This window comes from Diachasma alloeum, unplaced genomic scaffold (genome assembly GCF_001412515.2).
Source record: "Diachasma alloeum isolate Michigan unplaced genomic scaffold, Dall2.0 Dall_scaffold_00354, whole genome shotgun sequence".
NCBI classification, from domain to species: domain Eukaryota; kingdom Metazoa; phylum Arthropoda; class Insecta; order Hymenoptera; family Braconidae; genus Diachasma; species Diachasma alloeum.
The window spans coordinates 1,165,253-1,182,136 of NW_021680493.1; the positions used below are offsets into that span (position 1 = coordinate 1,165,253).

At 37.1% G+C, this 16,884-nt stretch overlaps 2 protein-coding genes across 2 annotated transcripts in view; one reads left to right on the forward strand and one right to left on the reverse strand.

Annotated features, from left to right (window-relative positions):
* Window positions 1–16,884, reverse strand: part of LOC107041006 — a 93,005-nt gene that overhangs the window by 34,801 nt on the left and 41,320 nt on the right. The window contains exons 4-7 of the mRNA XM_015261358.2: window positions 16,080–16,106; window positions 15,361–15,529; window positions 14,549–14,762; window positions 13,837–14,032 (exon numbers count right to left, since the gene is read on the reverse strand). Of these exons, the coding sequence (XP_015116844.1) occupies window positions 13,837–14,032; window positions 14,549–14,762; window positions 15,361–15,529; window positions 16,080–16,106 (606 nt within the window). The remainder of the gene's footprint in view (window positions 1–13,836; window positions 14,033–14,548; window positions 14,763–15,360; window positions 15,530–16,079; window positions 16,107–16,884) is intronic.
* LOC107041018 lies at window positions 1,000–13,824 on the forward strand. Its single transcript, XM_015261371.2, has 8 exons — window positions 1,000–1,069; window positions 1,210–1,389; window positions 6,439–6,693; window positions 10,942–11,047; window positions 11,912–12,126; window positions 12,211–12,310; window positions 12,426–12,643; window positions 12,724–13,824. The coding sequence occupies exons 3-8, from the start codon at window positions 6,442–6,444 to the stop codon at window positions 13,459–13,461; spliced, it is 1,629 nt and encodes a 542-aa protein (XP_015116857.1). The 5' UTR covers window positions 1,000–1,069; window positions 1,210–1,389; window positions 6,439–6,441; the 3' UTR covers window positions 13,462–13,824.

The following is a 16,884-nucleotide window of genomic DNA, read 5'->3' on the forward strand; positions in this document are numbered from 1 at the left end:
TGCTTCTACTTTTTGGAAACTTGTTTGTCGTGTCGGTGAGAATTTTTGTCACATTATCGGGGAGATTATTCATAGAGAAATTCTAAGTGGAACGCGTTTTACTTTCAGTGGGAGGAAAATATCAAATTCACCTGATGATCAGTTATCCAAACAAGTTGGCATTAAACGGGGGTAGTGAGCTGAGTATTAAGCGATTGGTGAATGCGTTATCGTTATTATCTTGAAATTGAAAAATCTGTTACCATCGGAGAATCTGAGAGGAATCGTCAAGGCGATCGCAATAATCGTTATTTTGATGTATTTGAAAATTTGTGAGGAGTGAAATAGAAATTTCATAACTTGATTGAATTTTCAGAGGAACATGAACTTTCAGAAATAAAATGACATGACTTTTAAATTTTTTTCTGAATTCTCCCGATTTTTCGGAATTTTCGCAGAATAATTGAACTGAAAAATCAATCATTTTATTGATTTCCAGATCATTAAAACAGAAAATCACCGGAATCTTCGATTTTTCAATGACAACATTTCCTGAAATTTCAGTGGAACCTGAGCCGCATAAAAATTTCCGAAATTTGGCCGGAAAAATTCCGAAAATTGTTGACAGCGTAAAAAACTCCAACTCCCTCGCGACCAGCGTGAAAATCCCCCGCGAACACTCGAATTTTCTCGTGTTTTTCACATCCACATAACCACAAGCATGAAAGCCGATTGCATTATGAGGTATTATTGAGGTACAATGGACACACATGCGAGCGAGGAAAATTGTGTTGGCTGCGCGAACTATCTATGGTGTAGATTTGTTAGGTGGTACACCTACTAAATGACGACATACGTTCATTTGCACGTAATTCCATGTCTATTCCAATTCCCACGGGATATCTAATCCGCTTCTACCGTAATGCCGCAGTGGACAAATTAATTGGATGAAACGAGCTAAAATCACCATGTGCTGAATATCAAATACTCTTTTCAACCATTTTCCACGGACATTAATTGCTTCGATACTTTTTCGTCGGGAGCAGTTGGTTGGGCTCTTCGAATGAGTCGTTAAATCCCAGATCTTGTGGTACGTACATGCGTTAAGGGGGCGGGGAGGGGGGGGNGGGGCGGGGAGGGGGGGGGGGGCGAGTGTTGTCTTTCTCTCGCATTGCGGGCAATTTTTACTGTGTCTGTTTTCATGGAGACTTATCATTTTTTTCCTTCCAGGCATGTGTATGAGCTAGTGCAAGAGACAGAGCGGTGCGTCAAGTAGGAGAGGTAAGAGGGTCCGCGAGCTTATGAGGTGTATGGTAACCATCACGACAGAACAGTTACCTTTCTGTTTCGAGACCGTGAGGTTCTACAAACCCGTGGGTTCTAGTGAATTTTGGAAGCACTTTTTTATTGGTGAGAATGGGCATTTCATCAAGTTTTCATTTTTTTTAACTTGAGGGAATGTTTTATTTCATTGGTTTGAGAATTTTGGCCGACGTTTCCGGGTTGTCTCGCGAATTTTTAGGAAGTGGTATTCACACTAACATTTCAGAAATTATGGGAAAATTCGTAGGGACAGGAGATTTTAATTAGGTATATTGTGAAAATTAGCAGATATTTTTTAAAAATGCGGGTGAATTTGATACTGAATATTCACGTCAAATTGAAAATTTAAGTAAGTTGTGAGATTGAGAATTTCATCAAGTTGTCATTTTTGAATTTTTTTAAAATTGAGGGAATGTTTTATTTCATTGATATTGAGAGTTTTTGGCTGACGTTTCCGGTTTGTCTCGCGAATTTTTAAAAAGTGGTATTCCCCCTGACATTTCAGAAATTATGGGAAAATTCGTAGGGACAGGAGATTTTAATTAGGAATATCGTGAAAATTAGCAGATATTTTTTAAAAATGCGGGTGAATATCGTTTTATATTCTACATGAGTAAATATTGAGATCAATTTGATACTGAATATTCGCGTCAAACTGAAAATTTAAGTAAGTTCTGAGATTGAAAATTTCATCACGTTTTCATTTTAAAATTTTTTTGAATTTGAGGGAAAATTTTATTTCATTCATGGTGAGAGTTTTTGGCTGACGTGTCCGGTTTGTCTCGCGAATTTCTATACGGATTGCGTATAGAAATTCTATAGGATTTCCCTATATGATATTCGTATATTTCTATTCGACTATTTTCGATACGAATTATTTCTATCCACAAATTTTTGCATAAATTTTTGTTTCCATACGAAAGATGTTTAATCGCTCCAGAGAAAAACGTAGAGAAGTGTCGCAACTCCATACGAAATGTTCTCAATACGAAATGTTCTCATCAAACCCATGGAAATCGTATAGAAATAATTCGCCCAACAAACATCTCTGTAGAAATATCCGAAAATCCCACGAAAATCCTACAGAAATTCTCCACGCAATCCGTACACAAAATGTCCATACAATTTTTTCATACGTGATATCACTCGATAAAAATCTCCAAAAAATGTCCAGCTAAAATATTTCACCAGTGCATTTGGCAATCGCTGTTTTCCCTTTATACTCCAAAAATAAGAACTCCCACAAAATAACATTTATCGAAAAACTCGACAGTCCAAAGTAACTCGATATGTACTTACACCCGACACTTTGCTAACAACACCGGTTTCATGCTCCAATTATCCCAACACCGGGGATTGACCGCCAATGTAAGCACGGAGGAATAGCCTCTTGCATCGCGTACAAGTTTTATTCACACCGACATTGGACAAAAATTCGTCTATCCATTTTCCCAGTTGCCCCTCGTGAAATGACGAGTCCCACAACACTTATGAATTTCTATCAGTCGTCCTTTCCTAGCCAAGCAGTATGGCAGTATAATGTCTAGCTCTGGGTGGATCCAGTGGCAGTTGAAATAAATCACTCGGGTTTTGTAAAACAATGGCCCAGTGAAAACAGAACGGTGCGTATATTCACTTGGCGTGTTAGGCTCGCATTATGTTCGAATGCACTCGAGACACTCTGGGCTATTGTTCTTCGCGCTAGATTATCGTTGCCGTTACGGAAGTTGCCATTCAATTTCGACATTGAGATGTGTCTATCAGTAGCGGTATCAATAATTAATGATGCAGATTCAAAGGACTTTCTGAAACTGAAGACGTCGTTAATTCACATTGCCTATTGCAAAGACAGCTTTCTCCTCTCGCTTTTTGCTGGTAAAAAATGCGCAGTTTTGGATGTTTAAGATATTTTACGAGAAATGGGGGATTTTAATTGAATGAAACTCGTCGCTTGATATTTTTATGTTTATTTCAACGATGTTTATGTTGGAAATGAATTAAGTCGGGTATTTATTTCAATGAGAATATTTTCTATTGTAGGGAATGCAGTTTCATTATTCTTTGTTGGAATCAAATAAAGGATTTATTTCATTCAAATAAAGTTTATTTATGAATAAAGGAATTCTCTCGGTGCATGAATGCTGGATGAAAAAAATTCTAGTGTTATTTCCGAAATACGCTCTTTTAAAATGAAGATTTTTCCGGTGATGAGGGGCTTTTCGTCTAGATTTTCCGTGCCAAATACCGGAAATTTTTGTCGTGTTCCACTGAAATTTTAGGAATTTTACATGATGTAAATGAGACATGATTTCTCCATGAAATTTTGAATTCTCAGTGACGAAATTCCTTGAAATCCCAGTGGAACAGCACATGAAATTCTATAGGATTTCCTTATATCATATTTGCATATTCCTATACGAATATTTTCTATACACGGAGAGAAATATTCAGTAAAAATTACGGAACTCTCACTTCACTCACCGATTACGGAATCGACTCAGAAAATTTAAGTGACGGTATCGTAATTTTTCACACGAGATTCATTAAAAAATTACGAAACGCTCCGGAAAAATTCCGTGACAGTTCCGTAAAATTTCCTACAACCACATTTCGCTCCGGAATTACGGAAAAGATACGCAATTTTTATTGAATATTTCTCTCCGTGTAGGAATCATTCTATCCATAAATTTTTACATAAATTTTAGTTTTCATACGAAAGACGTCTGAACGCTCCAGAGAAAAACGTAGAGAAATGTCGCAACTCTATACGAAATGATTCCATATATGTGGCAGTGGGTCGTGTAGGATCAAACCTACAGAAATCATATAGAAATAATTTGTATAAAAAATATCCGTACACAAATACCCGAATATCATATACGAAAATCCTACAAAAATTCCATACGCAATCCGTATAGAAAATTTCTATCCGATTTTTTCATACGTGCAGAGCTCTTGATGTCTTGATTCCAGTACCAAACGCTTCTTGATTGCAGTCCCATGCCGCTGGAAGCCAGGAGCTCTTTCCGTGCGCTCAAGTCCCCCCATTAACGATTTTCGCAGTTTTGACAGGCAAACATCTACCCCACATCATTCCTCGCTCTCTCTTACGACTTTTCTCTCTTGCGTTTGATGCTGACGCCTTACGCAACATGCGAGCTATTCGATAATACAGATTAAGCAAGACTGTGACCGTAACCTAGTCCGGCTCATTAGCTCCCGTCTTTATGTAAATATTTCCCTCGGAAATCACTTACGACCGGACAAATATCGATCTGTTACCGATTACGAAATTCACAACGATAAAAAGTCAATATGACACCTGTATCGAGCGATAAGAGCGCTCGTTGAGTAATAGATATTGTGCAGTAATAAATATCGATAATACGTAAGGTCTCTAGAAAAGGATAGGGTCAGTACGAGTGTACTCTTCGCCTTAATTGGCCAATCTGGACTGGCATTACGTGCTGTCTCTGAATCAATCTTGTCAGCTTCTGGCAATCAACGACTACTGACTACATAGTTGAGGAGAAAAAACGAGTGAGGAATTGAAAAATAGTCGCAAAACGCGGAATCGCGCTGGCACGTGGCGTGTACACGTAATACAGCGCTCGAGAATTACTTTCGATCGCGAATGCAGCGATCATTGCACGCGGGAAGAAGATTCTGCTGTGGGAATTTGATGCCTCAATTGCTTCACGGAAATAGCATTGCGACATTTATCATTCTTCTGGGGGAAATTCGGATTGCGATGATAAGAATTTTATCGCTGCGGAGATTTCTCTCAACAGTTCATTCGCTTCTTTGTTTTGGTAAATGATTTTGTTTTTTTTATTCAATGGTTTTGAACATTTGTTTAGGGAGTTCGCATGTTTGGTGTGAATCGCACTCGGAGGAATTGTTTATTTGAATTCAATAAATACTTCAATTCGAAATTGAAATTTCTCTTCATTTGATTTCTTATTTCACAACAGATGAGAATAGTTAATGAGTATTATTTTTATGTAATGAAGGTTTTGGTGATCTAAATAAAGACTTTATTAGTTAGGAATGAAATAGTTGGGAAAGTCGCTAAGAGAAAGAATTTATTCAGAATAAATTGGTTATTCATTTTGTATTTTTGAAACTTTTTCATCAACATTTAATCTTTAATTAATTGAGAATTCAAGAATATATTCAGTTTGGTGTGAATTGCACTCGACAAATTTTTCATTTGAATTAAATTAACTGTTTTTTAATCAGATAAATACTTTCAAAGTCGAAATTTTTTTTGCTTTCTTATTCAATTCCTTTATATAAATTTTTGAATTTATTAAGTAATTTTTTTATTCAATAAATGCAATGAATGGGCAGTTTTTCAAATAGAAATAATTGTTTTGTTGATGTAAATAAAGGCTTTATTAATTAGGAACGAATTAATTGTTCATCTGATTTCGACGGAGAATTTATTCAGAATTAATTAATTATTCATTTTGGATAATTAAAACGTTTTTAATGAACTTACGTGGAGTGAGTTTATTCGTTTCTGATGAAAATATTGCTGAAAGAGGCGGGAGGCCCTCGGGCGATGGCCAGTAAACTAGCTTTTGAAACGAATTCGTGTGAAACGAATGGAAAAAAATCAAATGAAGTGTTTTGTGTAATTCAAGTGCGACATTTCGGGATTGTTCATCACAGTGTTGGAAAAAGTGCGAAATTTCAAACTTTATTGATAATTCACTAAAAAATTCAAATTTATTAGAAGAGAAAATTGTAGAGTAGATTTCAGTTTTCGTTAATAATAAAAATGAATGAAAATAAATAAGGAAATTGCGAATTTTAATCTCTCAATTCACTGGAATGGTCAATAAAGACATGAATATTTAATACCAAATCGCATTTAATTTTTAGTCAATTGAGAATTTAAAAATATATTGACGTGAATTTTCCTAATTTCTATCAATTTTCATGGAATAATTGACCTAAAATTGACAATTCACATGAATTTCTCCATCAAATAGTGAATTTTCAATTATCAAATTCCTTGAAATGGTCCTGAAACCGTCATTTGCTGAAAATCTACGCGAAAAGGGCCGAAAATTCAAACCAAAAGCTCTGAATCGTGTCGCACAAGTAAATTGCGAAGTTCTCTTTCAGAAAATGAAGAGAGCCACGCTTCTCCTCCTGTGCACACTGATAGCCGCGGCTCATGGAATATCTGAGTCGTGGAAACCAATTATTCACACCCCCGTGGCAACGAGTATTCTTCAACAAGAGGCTGTAGTCTTTGCCGGTGGTCAATCGACTTACAGTCTCGACGAAGCTCCCGTGTCGTCTCAGTTGCTGAGTCAAGAGGATCAGGATCGTTGTGCTTTGTACAAAATTAGCATGAGTCAACAGCTGTACTTCGAGGTGAGTAAAGATCCCAATTACTGATATCAAATCAAGACGTCCAGAAATTCATAGATTCACTCTTGAAGAGCAATTTCTTGTATTAAGGCCCGGGTGGATTATCTTTCGAATGTTATCTCGATTGTTTTTCCATTTTCATAATGTAAAATAATGTAAAATATATCACAATTTCCATTGGATTTTACGTCACGCAGGAGTCCCCAAAAATTATGATTGACAATAAAAAAAAGTAGAAAAAAAATTTAACATTTTCAAAGAGCGTTTTCAATTAAGATTAAGAAATAAGTCCGACAGAGAGGAAATAGTGAGTGGATAATTCATCATGGTAACTAATGATCTGACAGCCGGAGGTTGGGGTAAAACGGACACTTTTGACTTTTTTCAAAATGTTAATAAGAGAATGAAATTTGGATAAAATTCAATAATTTTTTTCTTTCAATACAAAGAACAATTCTTTCCCTTCGTGGCGAGCCTAAACTGAGCTCAATTAATAAATTTGCTTCTGAGTTATGAATAATTAAAAAAAGTCTAAAGTGTCCATTTTACCCCACCCTCCTCTACACCAAATTATTAATTTGTAATTCGCTCTTTGAAAATGATCAGCTTTTTTTCCACGCTCTTTTGATTGTACAATCATAATTTTTGGAGACTCCACTGTATAAATGTGAATAGCAATGGAAGATCATTTCAAATTATTAAAATAAAAAAAAACAACAACCAACATCACGCTCTCATGATTTTTTTGTCGAAACGTTCAGCAATTTTTTGCATCGATTTGAATTTCAGATTTTTTTTTCATCACTTAAAATGAAATAATAAAATGAAATTTTACGCACTCGTAATGAAAAAAATTAGAAGCTCTCTACGTCGATTTGCGCGATTTCTGATTAATTTTCGTATCACCGGAAAATTGCACTAAAAGTGACCCCCGAATTTATGTCTGGATTGTCGTGACTTTCGTCGAACTCACAGCGGAAGAGAATATATCGTCAGCGCATAGACACTCGCCTTCAATTTTTCATTCCACTTCGATTGGCATAACGCCCATTGAACAATAGCATAAAAATGAGAATTGGAAAATCCACACACGACTTCGTTTGAACTCTCTTCACGTTCATGGATATCAGTTTCCCTGTTTCGTGAGCAAGCCTCGGGAAATCTCATTCGAAGCGCATGACAATTTTGATTTATATTCGCGTACGATAAGAGTGGGATGGGACGTTCTATCTGAATGGTAATTTCCAGGGGTGAGGTGTTTTTAAAAATTAGATATAGAGCAGGGTGGACAGAACGGACTGCCTTTAAAGTAGTGGACGGAGAGAAAATCGGGGTCAATTTTTCGACGAGAAAGGTAATCGTGCACTGTTAAAAATTTTCGTTTGAATTTTCCGTGTCAAAATCCGGAAATTGTTATAGTATTCAAGTTCCCCTGCAATTTCCGAAAATCTTGTCATTGAAAAATCAAAGATTCCACTGATTTTCTGTTCAAATCATCTGGAAAGCAATAAAATACTTGATTTTTCAGTTCAATTATTCTGTAAAAATTCTGAAAAATCAGGAAAATTCAGGGAAAATGGAAAATTTATCATTTTGTTTCTGAATATTCATGTTCCAGTGAAAACTTATGAAGTTTCGTAAATTCTACTTAAAACTTGAAATTTCATAGCCATTTCCTATTTGTTTTGATTCAACCAACACTTGTTTAAGAAAATATTTTTTTCTCTCAGCCTAGGAATGAAGATAATGTTGATTTCACTGTAGAATTGACGTAACTCAATTGAACGCGACTAATTACCTCAATCAACTGTTCTTTTCATCGCAAATTACACAATTTTATTCGCCTGACTGGCGAATCAGGATGTAAACTTGAATATGATGATCTCGACCCCGATTCACCCATAAACTCGGATAGTCATCGTTAATAGCGAGTATGATTGTGAATGCAACAATGAAAGTGAAGTGAAAACCTTTTAAGGCCTTCATTCTGTAAGAAGTATTCAACGTGCGGTGATTGGATAAGTCTGAGATTCGTACTGAGAGCGCATGCTTTTATGCCCGCCCGCCACTTATATTTAGTGAAATCTCGCATTCATGTTACGTTTGCTCAGCATTACGATGCACTTTCCCTTCTTGAGCCCTTTTCATTTCCTCAGTTTATGTTTTTTGTTTTCCTTTATTTCTCGGTTAATCGCCAGATAATTAAGATTCTAGATAGACGATAGAATGCTGATATTTCAGGATACACAAACATAATTTCTTGGGCTGAGGAAATATCACACACTGTTCAAAATTTGTGGCTGAAATTTCCGATATTATTTATTTTTAATTTTTATCAAGTGACAGTTTCACTGGAATTTCAAGGAATTTTGTAATTGAAAATTCACTATTTATTGGAAATCACTGGAAACTGCAAATCCCCATTCTATTATTACATTATAATTAATCGGAAACTGAAATTTTCTGGTGAATGCATTTTTGAATTTTTAATTGATCAAAAAATGTGTTTAATATAGTACGCTGTTAGGAAAATATTGAAATTTCATTCACTGTTGGGTAGTAACCTTCAGGAGAGTGACACAGAATTTGATTTAGGGAGAAAAAATCATAAAATTTGCGATTTCACTGAAAATTCAGTAAAATTAAAAATTTTTGAACAGTAGGAAAACGAGGATTCCCCAACTTACTTGAATTTTTAATAAAAACATTCGTATTCAGTACCAAAAGCCGTTAAATTTTCAAATAATTGAAAATTTAGAAAAGTTTTATCTGAATTTTCGTAATTCTTATAAATTTTTATGGAATAATTCAATTGAAATCCGCAGTTTCCGCCGATTTTTCGATAAAATTTTGCATTTGCAAAGAACTAAAACGTAATTTCCCAGAAGTGTCCCGAAAACAGCCAAAAATTCCCACCAATGGACTCACTATTAATGTTTCGATAAAAAATTCCCGTCAAAACCATAATTTTCTCGCTCTCAACCCAAAAAGCGTGAAATATTCACGTCCACGTAATAAACACTTCCCAGAATTCTGTGCCCACAACATTGATGATGACCTAATTGACACATAATCCCTAATACCCAGTTATCGAAGTAAATAACAAGTATTATCCCCTCCCATCAAGTGACGAATGGTTACTCCTCTGGAATTTCACTTTTCCAAGTTCATGTCAAAGCGCCGGAGAGAGGGAGGTCATTCACACGCAGCATTGCACACACGTTGAAGCATAAAGAAAAAAATAAAATAAATTGAAAACGGAAGAAGTCTGAGAGTGAGTTCCCTTGTCGATAGTGGGTTCTTGTCACGATACATTATGTCATCACGAGACGTATTAAAGAGATAAGTCCGGCTAGATATAACAGAAGAAAGTGAATCTAGAACGGGAATGAAATTCTGATTCGAAACTTTCGCCGAGTGAATTAAATCTCAAATGTAACAATCAAAATTTTTCATCTCAAAGTTCTCCCATTAGTGAATATTTCTATCAAAAACAAACACGCTGATGAAGATTAATAAAGTCATTCCCTGTAATGAACCAGAACCAACTTCTACAGAGCGATCGTTAGGAAATACTCACTCATCATTAAAATCCTCGCAACCAAATCCTGCGAAGTAAAATCTCCCAAGAAACAGTTCTTTCTCTGATTTGCGAAAACGAAAGGAAAGTGAAGCAATTAAAACATAAAAAGAACTCAATTTCACATTTATGAATGTAAAGCATGTAGTATTGAATAAGTAAAGTGAAAATTCGTCACACGACTTCAATCAGTGCAGCGCAACATTACGAAGAAAAAAAATATATCCGCAAAAAAGAGGGGGAAAGATGCGCCGATCAGTCCACCATAAAAGAGATTGCGCGATACATTGCGTGATGAATGGTAGTATGAAAAAACAGAAACAAAAAAAAAGGCGAAAAAAAATCCGCGAGCACTGCTATTTTTGAACCTTCAAACCGTGTGGCATCAAATAGGACATTTGCGAAAGAGATTGTACTGACTGTGTGAAAATATAACCAGTTCGTCGACCCACACATAACGAGCGATTGGTATTGGGAGTGCACATGAGAATACGGTGGAAGTTGCAATGTGACGTTTACACTTCCGTGTGACATGACAGTTCGTGTTCTACAGTCGAACTTCACTGTCTCCCTGGAGTATTCGCCTGTTTTTTTCCGGGAAAAAAAATGGGAATAATAAAAACGGTTTTCGCTACGTGGCACAAAATTGATTAATTCATTTTTCTTTTCAGTATATTCACTATAAATTTGGAATGCCAGACCTCAAGGAATTTACTCTGTGCATGTGGACGAAATTCACGAATCATACTAATGATCATCCTTTGTTCTCCTATGCAGGTAAAAACTAGAATAATTATGATTTATATTGTAGTTTGTGTTTGTGTGTAACACATGAAAAACATTTGTAAGACATTAATTCAGGTTTAGACAGGAATTCATCGGAGGTAAGATTACGTTCAGTCAGGAATTCGGGTTCAGAGAGCAACTGCCCGAAGTGGATATCATGCCCGAGCAGAAATTTATGGTCAGACATGAAATCACATCCAGACAGGAATTTCAGTTCAGACAGAAACTTGTTTCCAGACAGGAAATCATGTCTGTGCAGGAACTCATAGTCAGACAAAAATTCACGTCCAGAAAAAAAATCTTAAACATGAATCCATGTTCGGACAGGATAATTTTTACAAGCGTGTAATTATTTTCAGACATTAATTGAAGAACAGGCAGAAACTTATTTCCAGACAGGAATTTATGGTCAGGAAGGAAGCCATGTTCAAAAGTGAATTTATGCTCAAACAATATTTTTTATAAACATGAATTTAGACCTACACAGGAACTTATTTCCAGACAGGAATTGACATTCACGCATAAATTTGGGCCGAGGAATAATTTAATGTCAGACACAAAACACTACGACGAAATCTCCCACGCCTCTCCCCAAAAGCGTTCATAATCACCAACTCAATTGCAAAAGTCCAGTGATTTCACCTAAAATTCCCATGTCCGATCAAACATGTCGGAGATTTAGAAAGTGATCCAACTACTGTGCCGACTTATTTAATTTCGCTCAATGAACCACTTTGATCGCAATCTCCGATAATTCTCTACAAATTAATCACAAACTCGTTCATTCACAATCCCTATAGATCGCGTCGTTTGATGTATAGAATTTCCTTAAAATCCAATCATGTCAAATTGCAGTTGGGGACCAGCCACGCGGAATTTTCGCCTGGATAGCCAACACCCAGAGGAGTTCCTACTACATGATGAACATAGATGGACACACTCTTTACCGCCTGAACTATCCCCTTCGCCTCAACAAATGGTATCACTCGTGCCAGAGTTGGAATGGACGCACTGGTGAATGGCAAATTTGGGTCAACGACGAGCGAGTTGGTCGTGGATTTAACAATCGGGTGAGTAATAACGCGGGGCCAATTATTCCGTTGAAGACCATAATATTGATGCAATGCATAACCATCACTCGCCTTTCTTTGTAGCTCGTGGGACACGTCATCAAAGGAGGTGGCATTGCAATATCTGGACAAGAACAGAGACAGCTTGGCGGTGGTTTTCTCGAGGGTCCAAATGCCCCACAAGGTAGGAAATACTCATTTGCAATCTCTCATTTATTTTCGCGCCACCCTCTTTAACATACAAAAGGGGATGCATTCAATTTCAAAATCCTTTTGATACCCGTCATCGATCTGATAAGGTTCTGGCGGTATGCTCGGTGAATTGACGATGGTACAGTTATATAACGTTGCCCTGACCGCTGGCAAAGCGCACAAAGACCACAAGCATCATCACGCCCACCACTACGAGCACGACACAAGCAATAACAGACCTTTGTCTACAAGTACTCAAGCGCCAGTTACAGGGCCGCCATTGCCAATGCATCCCTTTCTCACTGGAGGGCAAATTAATCATCAGGTAACCCTTTGTCTTCCTCTCTTTCTCTCACCTGTCCTTTGGAAATCTCATCTTCACGTTAAACTTCTCTATAATTACAGGTGAAGCTAAATCCAGGAGTGACTCTCCAGATAATTCAGAATGGAGTGACAATTCGTCATCCATCTGTACCAGCGCCACCAGTGCCAATGCCTTTCCCTCCCCAGAATCCCGACGTAAAGCTTCCTCTCTCTCTGCCCACCCCATTGCCATCCTACACCCCTATTTATGGAATTTCACAGTTCTTCGGGAAGCGATACCCAACTTTTTCCTCTTCCACTCCACAACCACTGAATGAGTTTGGTTTTCTGAATAGTCAGTATGATTTGTTCAGGCGAGACAAGAATCTGTTCAAGCGTGACAGCACAAAGGAAGAAGACACACCGAAAAGCGTTGAGCAATTTGAATCCAAGAAGACGATTGCCAAAAGACAGACTAGTGATGAAGAGAAATCTACGGAGGAGAGACAGCCGACTGCAGCTAAAACCCTTACAAAACGTGGATTGGTGCAGTTTTCTGATGGCTCTCTACTGGACGACAGTTACCTCGTATCTCAAAATCTCAATAACGATTATTTCACTGGTCTGGCTAGTTTCGGCAATCAAGCTCAACAACAGCCCAATAAAAACGAAGAACGCGAACCAGCTGAGGCTGAAGTTAAAATGGTGATGGATGTTTGCGATGGATGCACACCAGATCCCTTTGAGAAAGCACTCGTAATGGACTGGAGGAGTGTACCTAAGAAAGTTTATTCTGGAGCACTCTGGATACCAGCAATTCCAATGTGCAAAGCGTTTTAACACTTTATCGCATTTTTCAGGGGATTGATGCATTCGGGAATTTACCGAACAATTGAGAGATTCTCTTTGCAGTTATTTTTTTCGAGTGTCCTGAGTAATCAGGGCACTTGCCATCTGGCCATCTTTTAAGGCTTCTACGTGGTATTTTTTCTATTCGTTATTTATAAGAAGACTAACTTGCTAATTCAGCAAAATTAGACAACTTCTATGGTCAGACAGTATTTTTCACTCAGATTATGATGCTGAGACTTTCGCGTGTACAGAATGCTTATGACTACTTGTAAGTTTTATTTAGACGTATGTTAATACTGTAAGCTCTTGTACAAATTATTGAAGTCAATAAACGTTTGTATTTGTATTTAATTGGAGACTTACCTTGCTCTTGTGGATGTGCTGGTGTTGGAATTCACTGTCGAATTCAGGCTCACTGAAGTAACTCTGGTCTTCCCAGTGGGGTGGCAATCCCTGACCGCCTACTGGCACCCCCTGGAGGGGCCCTGGCATTCCCACAATATCACTCTTCTCGATTAGTCGGAGAACACTTCGATCCCTGATGTCTCGTAGGTGGGATCTTGGAAATTTAAAGAGGAAGAGATGTTATTTCTCAGGTTGATCGTCAAAAAATATACTGATAGGAGGTCCTATTTAATATCTATGAGGTGTGGCAACTATTGGAGCAGTTAAACACACGCAACTGAATATTCATTAACTATTAACGAGTGGAATTTCAAGAAGAATAAATCCACGCAAGCGTTCAGCAAAGATCATTTGTCGATGATAAATACTATTGTTGAAGTGGTTTAACTATTGAGAAATAGTAGAGTTCAATGTCGCCAAATGAATATTCATTACTAGTTAACAAATGCTTCAGTTGAAAGTAAAAATTGTGAAAAATGGAACCTTCATTGATAGTTGACGAATTATGAGCTGTCTCGCTGAATCTTTCAGTTAATAATAGTTAATAATAGAGTTCCTAGGCAATGGAATTCCGTGAATGGGCTGTCTATGAACTATTAATGAATCGATCACGGAACAGAATTGAGTTGTTAACTATGAATAGCTGCAATAATTCGGTAGTTGATCTTACCGATGGTCTTCCAGCTCGTAGAACATGTCCTTGTTACTGTCGTGAATGTAAACTTTGACATCGGGGCTGTCTAAGTACTCCATTGTCAGCTGCTTCGGGAAGCTTCTGACGAAGAGTGCTTTAACTGTATCGATGCTCGTTATTTCATTCGGCAATAGAGCCCTCTTCGTCTCCTTCCTGTACTGCAGGAACACCAGTCCTAGGGAGTCGCCCACAGAAATTCATTGTTTTGTCAGGAGTTTTAGCTCATTGGGGTGATTGTTGCTGTCACTGAGACATGCAGGGTGGAAATTATCAAAGGGAATACACGGAGAGAATTTTTTATTGGAAATCATGTTTGGAATTTAGTAATTGTCCAATGCATTGGTCTTCGAGGAAATTAGCCAAAACTTGGTGACAATTTCCTACAAGGATTTTTCTCCGTCTGGTTTATTGACAATACAAATATCAATATTTGTCTTAACACAAATATAAATATTTGTCTTAAAGAAGTGAATCAGGTCAGCGATAAACGGACTTGAAAGACAGATTCCTAGGGTCAGAAAAATTGTAGTCACAAACTTTTTCTTGATTATGAAGTGATTGAAGTGCGCATTTATTTGACAAGAATGAATAATTTGGAAAATATTTCCTCGAGATTGCGGCTTGATTGTTAATTCTCGTTATTATCAATGATCATTGGAATATTTAAGAATTAATTATCATATAGAAAACTCCAATGAAATTTTTTTAATTGTTTTAGTTTTGAAAATTTGTTCTCTTTTTTTGTTTTGTTGAATGCAAAAGTATCGTTATAATTTCCCAGTTACCTAGTGGTCGCTCCAAAGTTTTGCTCGGTGTTCGTACCACTGGGAGACTACTCCGCTGTTTTCCACCACGTCGGAATCCTGTTGAGGAGGTCTCCACCTCCGACATGATACCCGGATCATCATCGAAGAGCATTGCCGTTGATGGAGGCGGGTAGCCTCTTGGAAGAGGAGACTGCAATAAACAATCTTCCATTAACAACTTTTTCTTCATGATTTGCGCAAACGAAAACATTTCATAGAAATTCAACAGAATTTTCCATCAAATTCGCTGGATTTTCCGAAATGTTTTCGTGTATTCTTGCTAATCAAATGCTAATGGGCGTGATGAAATGAAATGTCGATGAGCCTAGCACGTTCGCTAGACAATTCTATTAGATTTCTATAAATTCTGCTAGATTTTTGCCGATTCTATTGAAGAATCTGACAGCTTCACCGCGCGTTTTTTAACGGAAAATTTCTTATAGAAACTATTTTATAGAAAAAAAATCAGAATTTTCCAGTAGAATAGGCAAAAAATTAATAGAAAGTTCGATAGAAATCTAATAGAATTTTCCAGCGAATTCGCCAGGTTTTTCTATGAAACTTTTTCGTTCGTGTTTTCCTACTTTCGCTTCAATTTCATCAGTCACCTATTGCGTCTTATAATTTCATGCATTAGAATAAAAATTCATCGAATTTTCCAAGCAAAAACATGCAAAAACGGGGAAAAATTGTGGAATTACCTTTCGCTGGCGAGACTTGGTTCCCATCTGCGTATTATTTTCGATGAATTACGGAAACACACATAATACAAAAGTTAAAAACACACAGAGAGTCAATATTAAATTTCAAAAAATTGTGTGATGCGTGAAGCTCTGTGAAATTCAAGAGCATGTGAGGGGGCGTTCGCAGTAAACGAGGAATCATTGTAGATCGAATATCGACCGCATGAAAATCAATTTTAAATAGGGGGAAGTGAGGTAGAACGGACCAAATGACATTGGGTGAATCAGATCTTATTATAAAGATTCTGAGGCCAGTCGCGTTTACCAGACTCTCCCCTAGGACAATTTTCATGTGACAACATACCAAGTGCAAGCGGCGAAGGATTTTTAATTATTATTTCACTGAATTATTGGTACCCTCCACATGGTATTCAATTTCACAACACAAAGCAGTGAGTTTTTCTTTTAAACAAATCAGAGAAACCATGCAATTTAAATCATATAAACCTATTCATCTGAAATTTTTCTGTTCGATTCTACAATATTCTTTTATTACTTCCAGGTTCTCATTTGAACTTAATATTCCAATTAATAAATGAAAGAACTTCATTGTGACCTATTCAGTTGTTCAAATAAACCCATTTACTTGATTCAAATAGAGTTCATTTCATTTAAACAAACAATTCCTCTGTGTGTGGTGAGCATTAAAATAGTTACTAAATATTATCACCATTTTTATTTTAAACTAGGGGGCTTCGCCCACTGCTCGCTTCGCTCGCCAACCCCGGGGGGCTTCGCCCCCCCCCGCTCGCTTCGCTCGCTC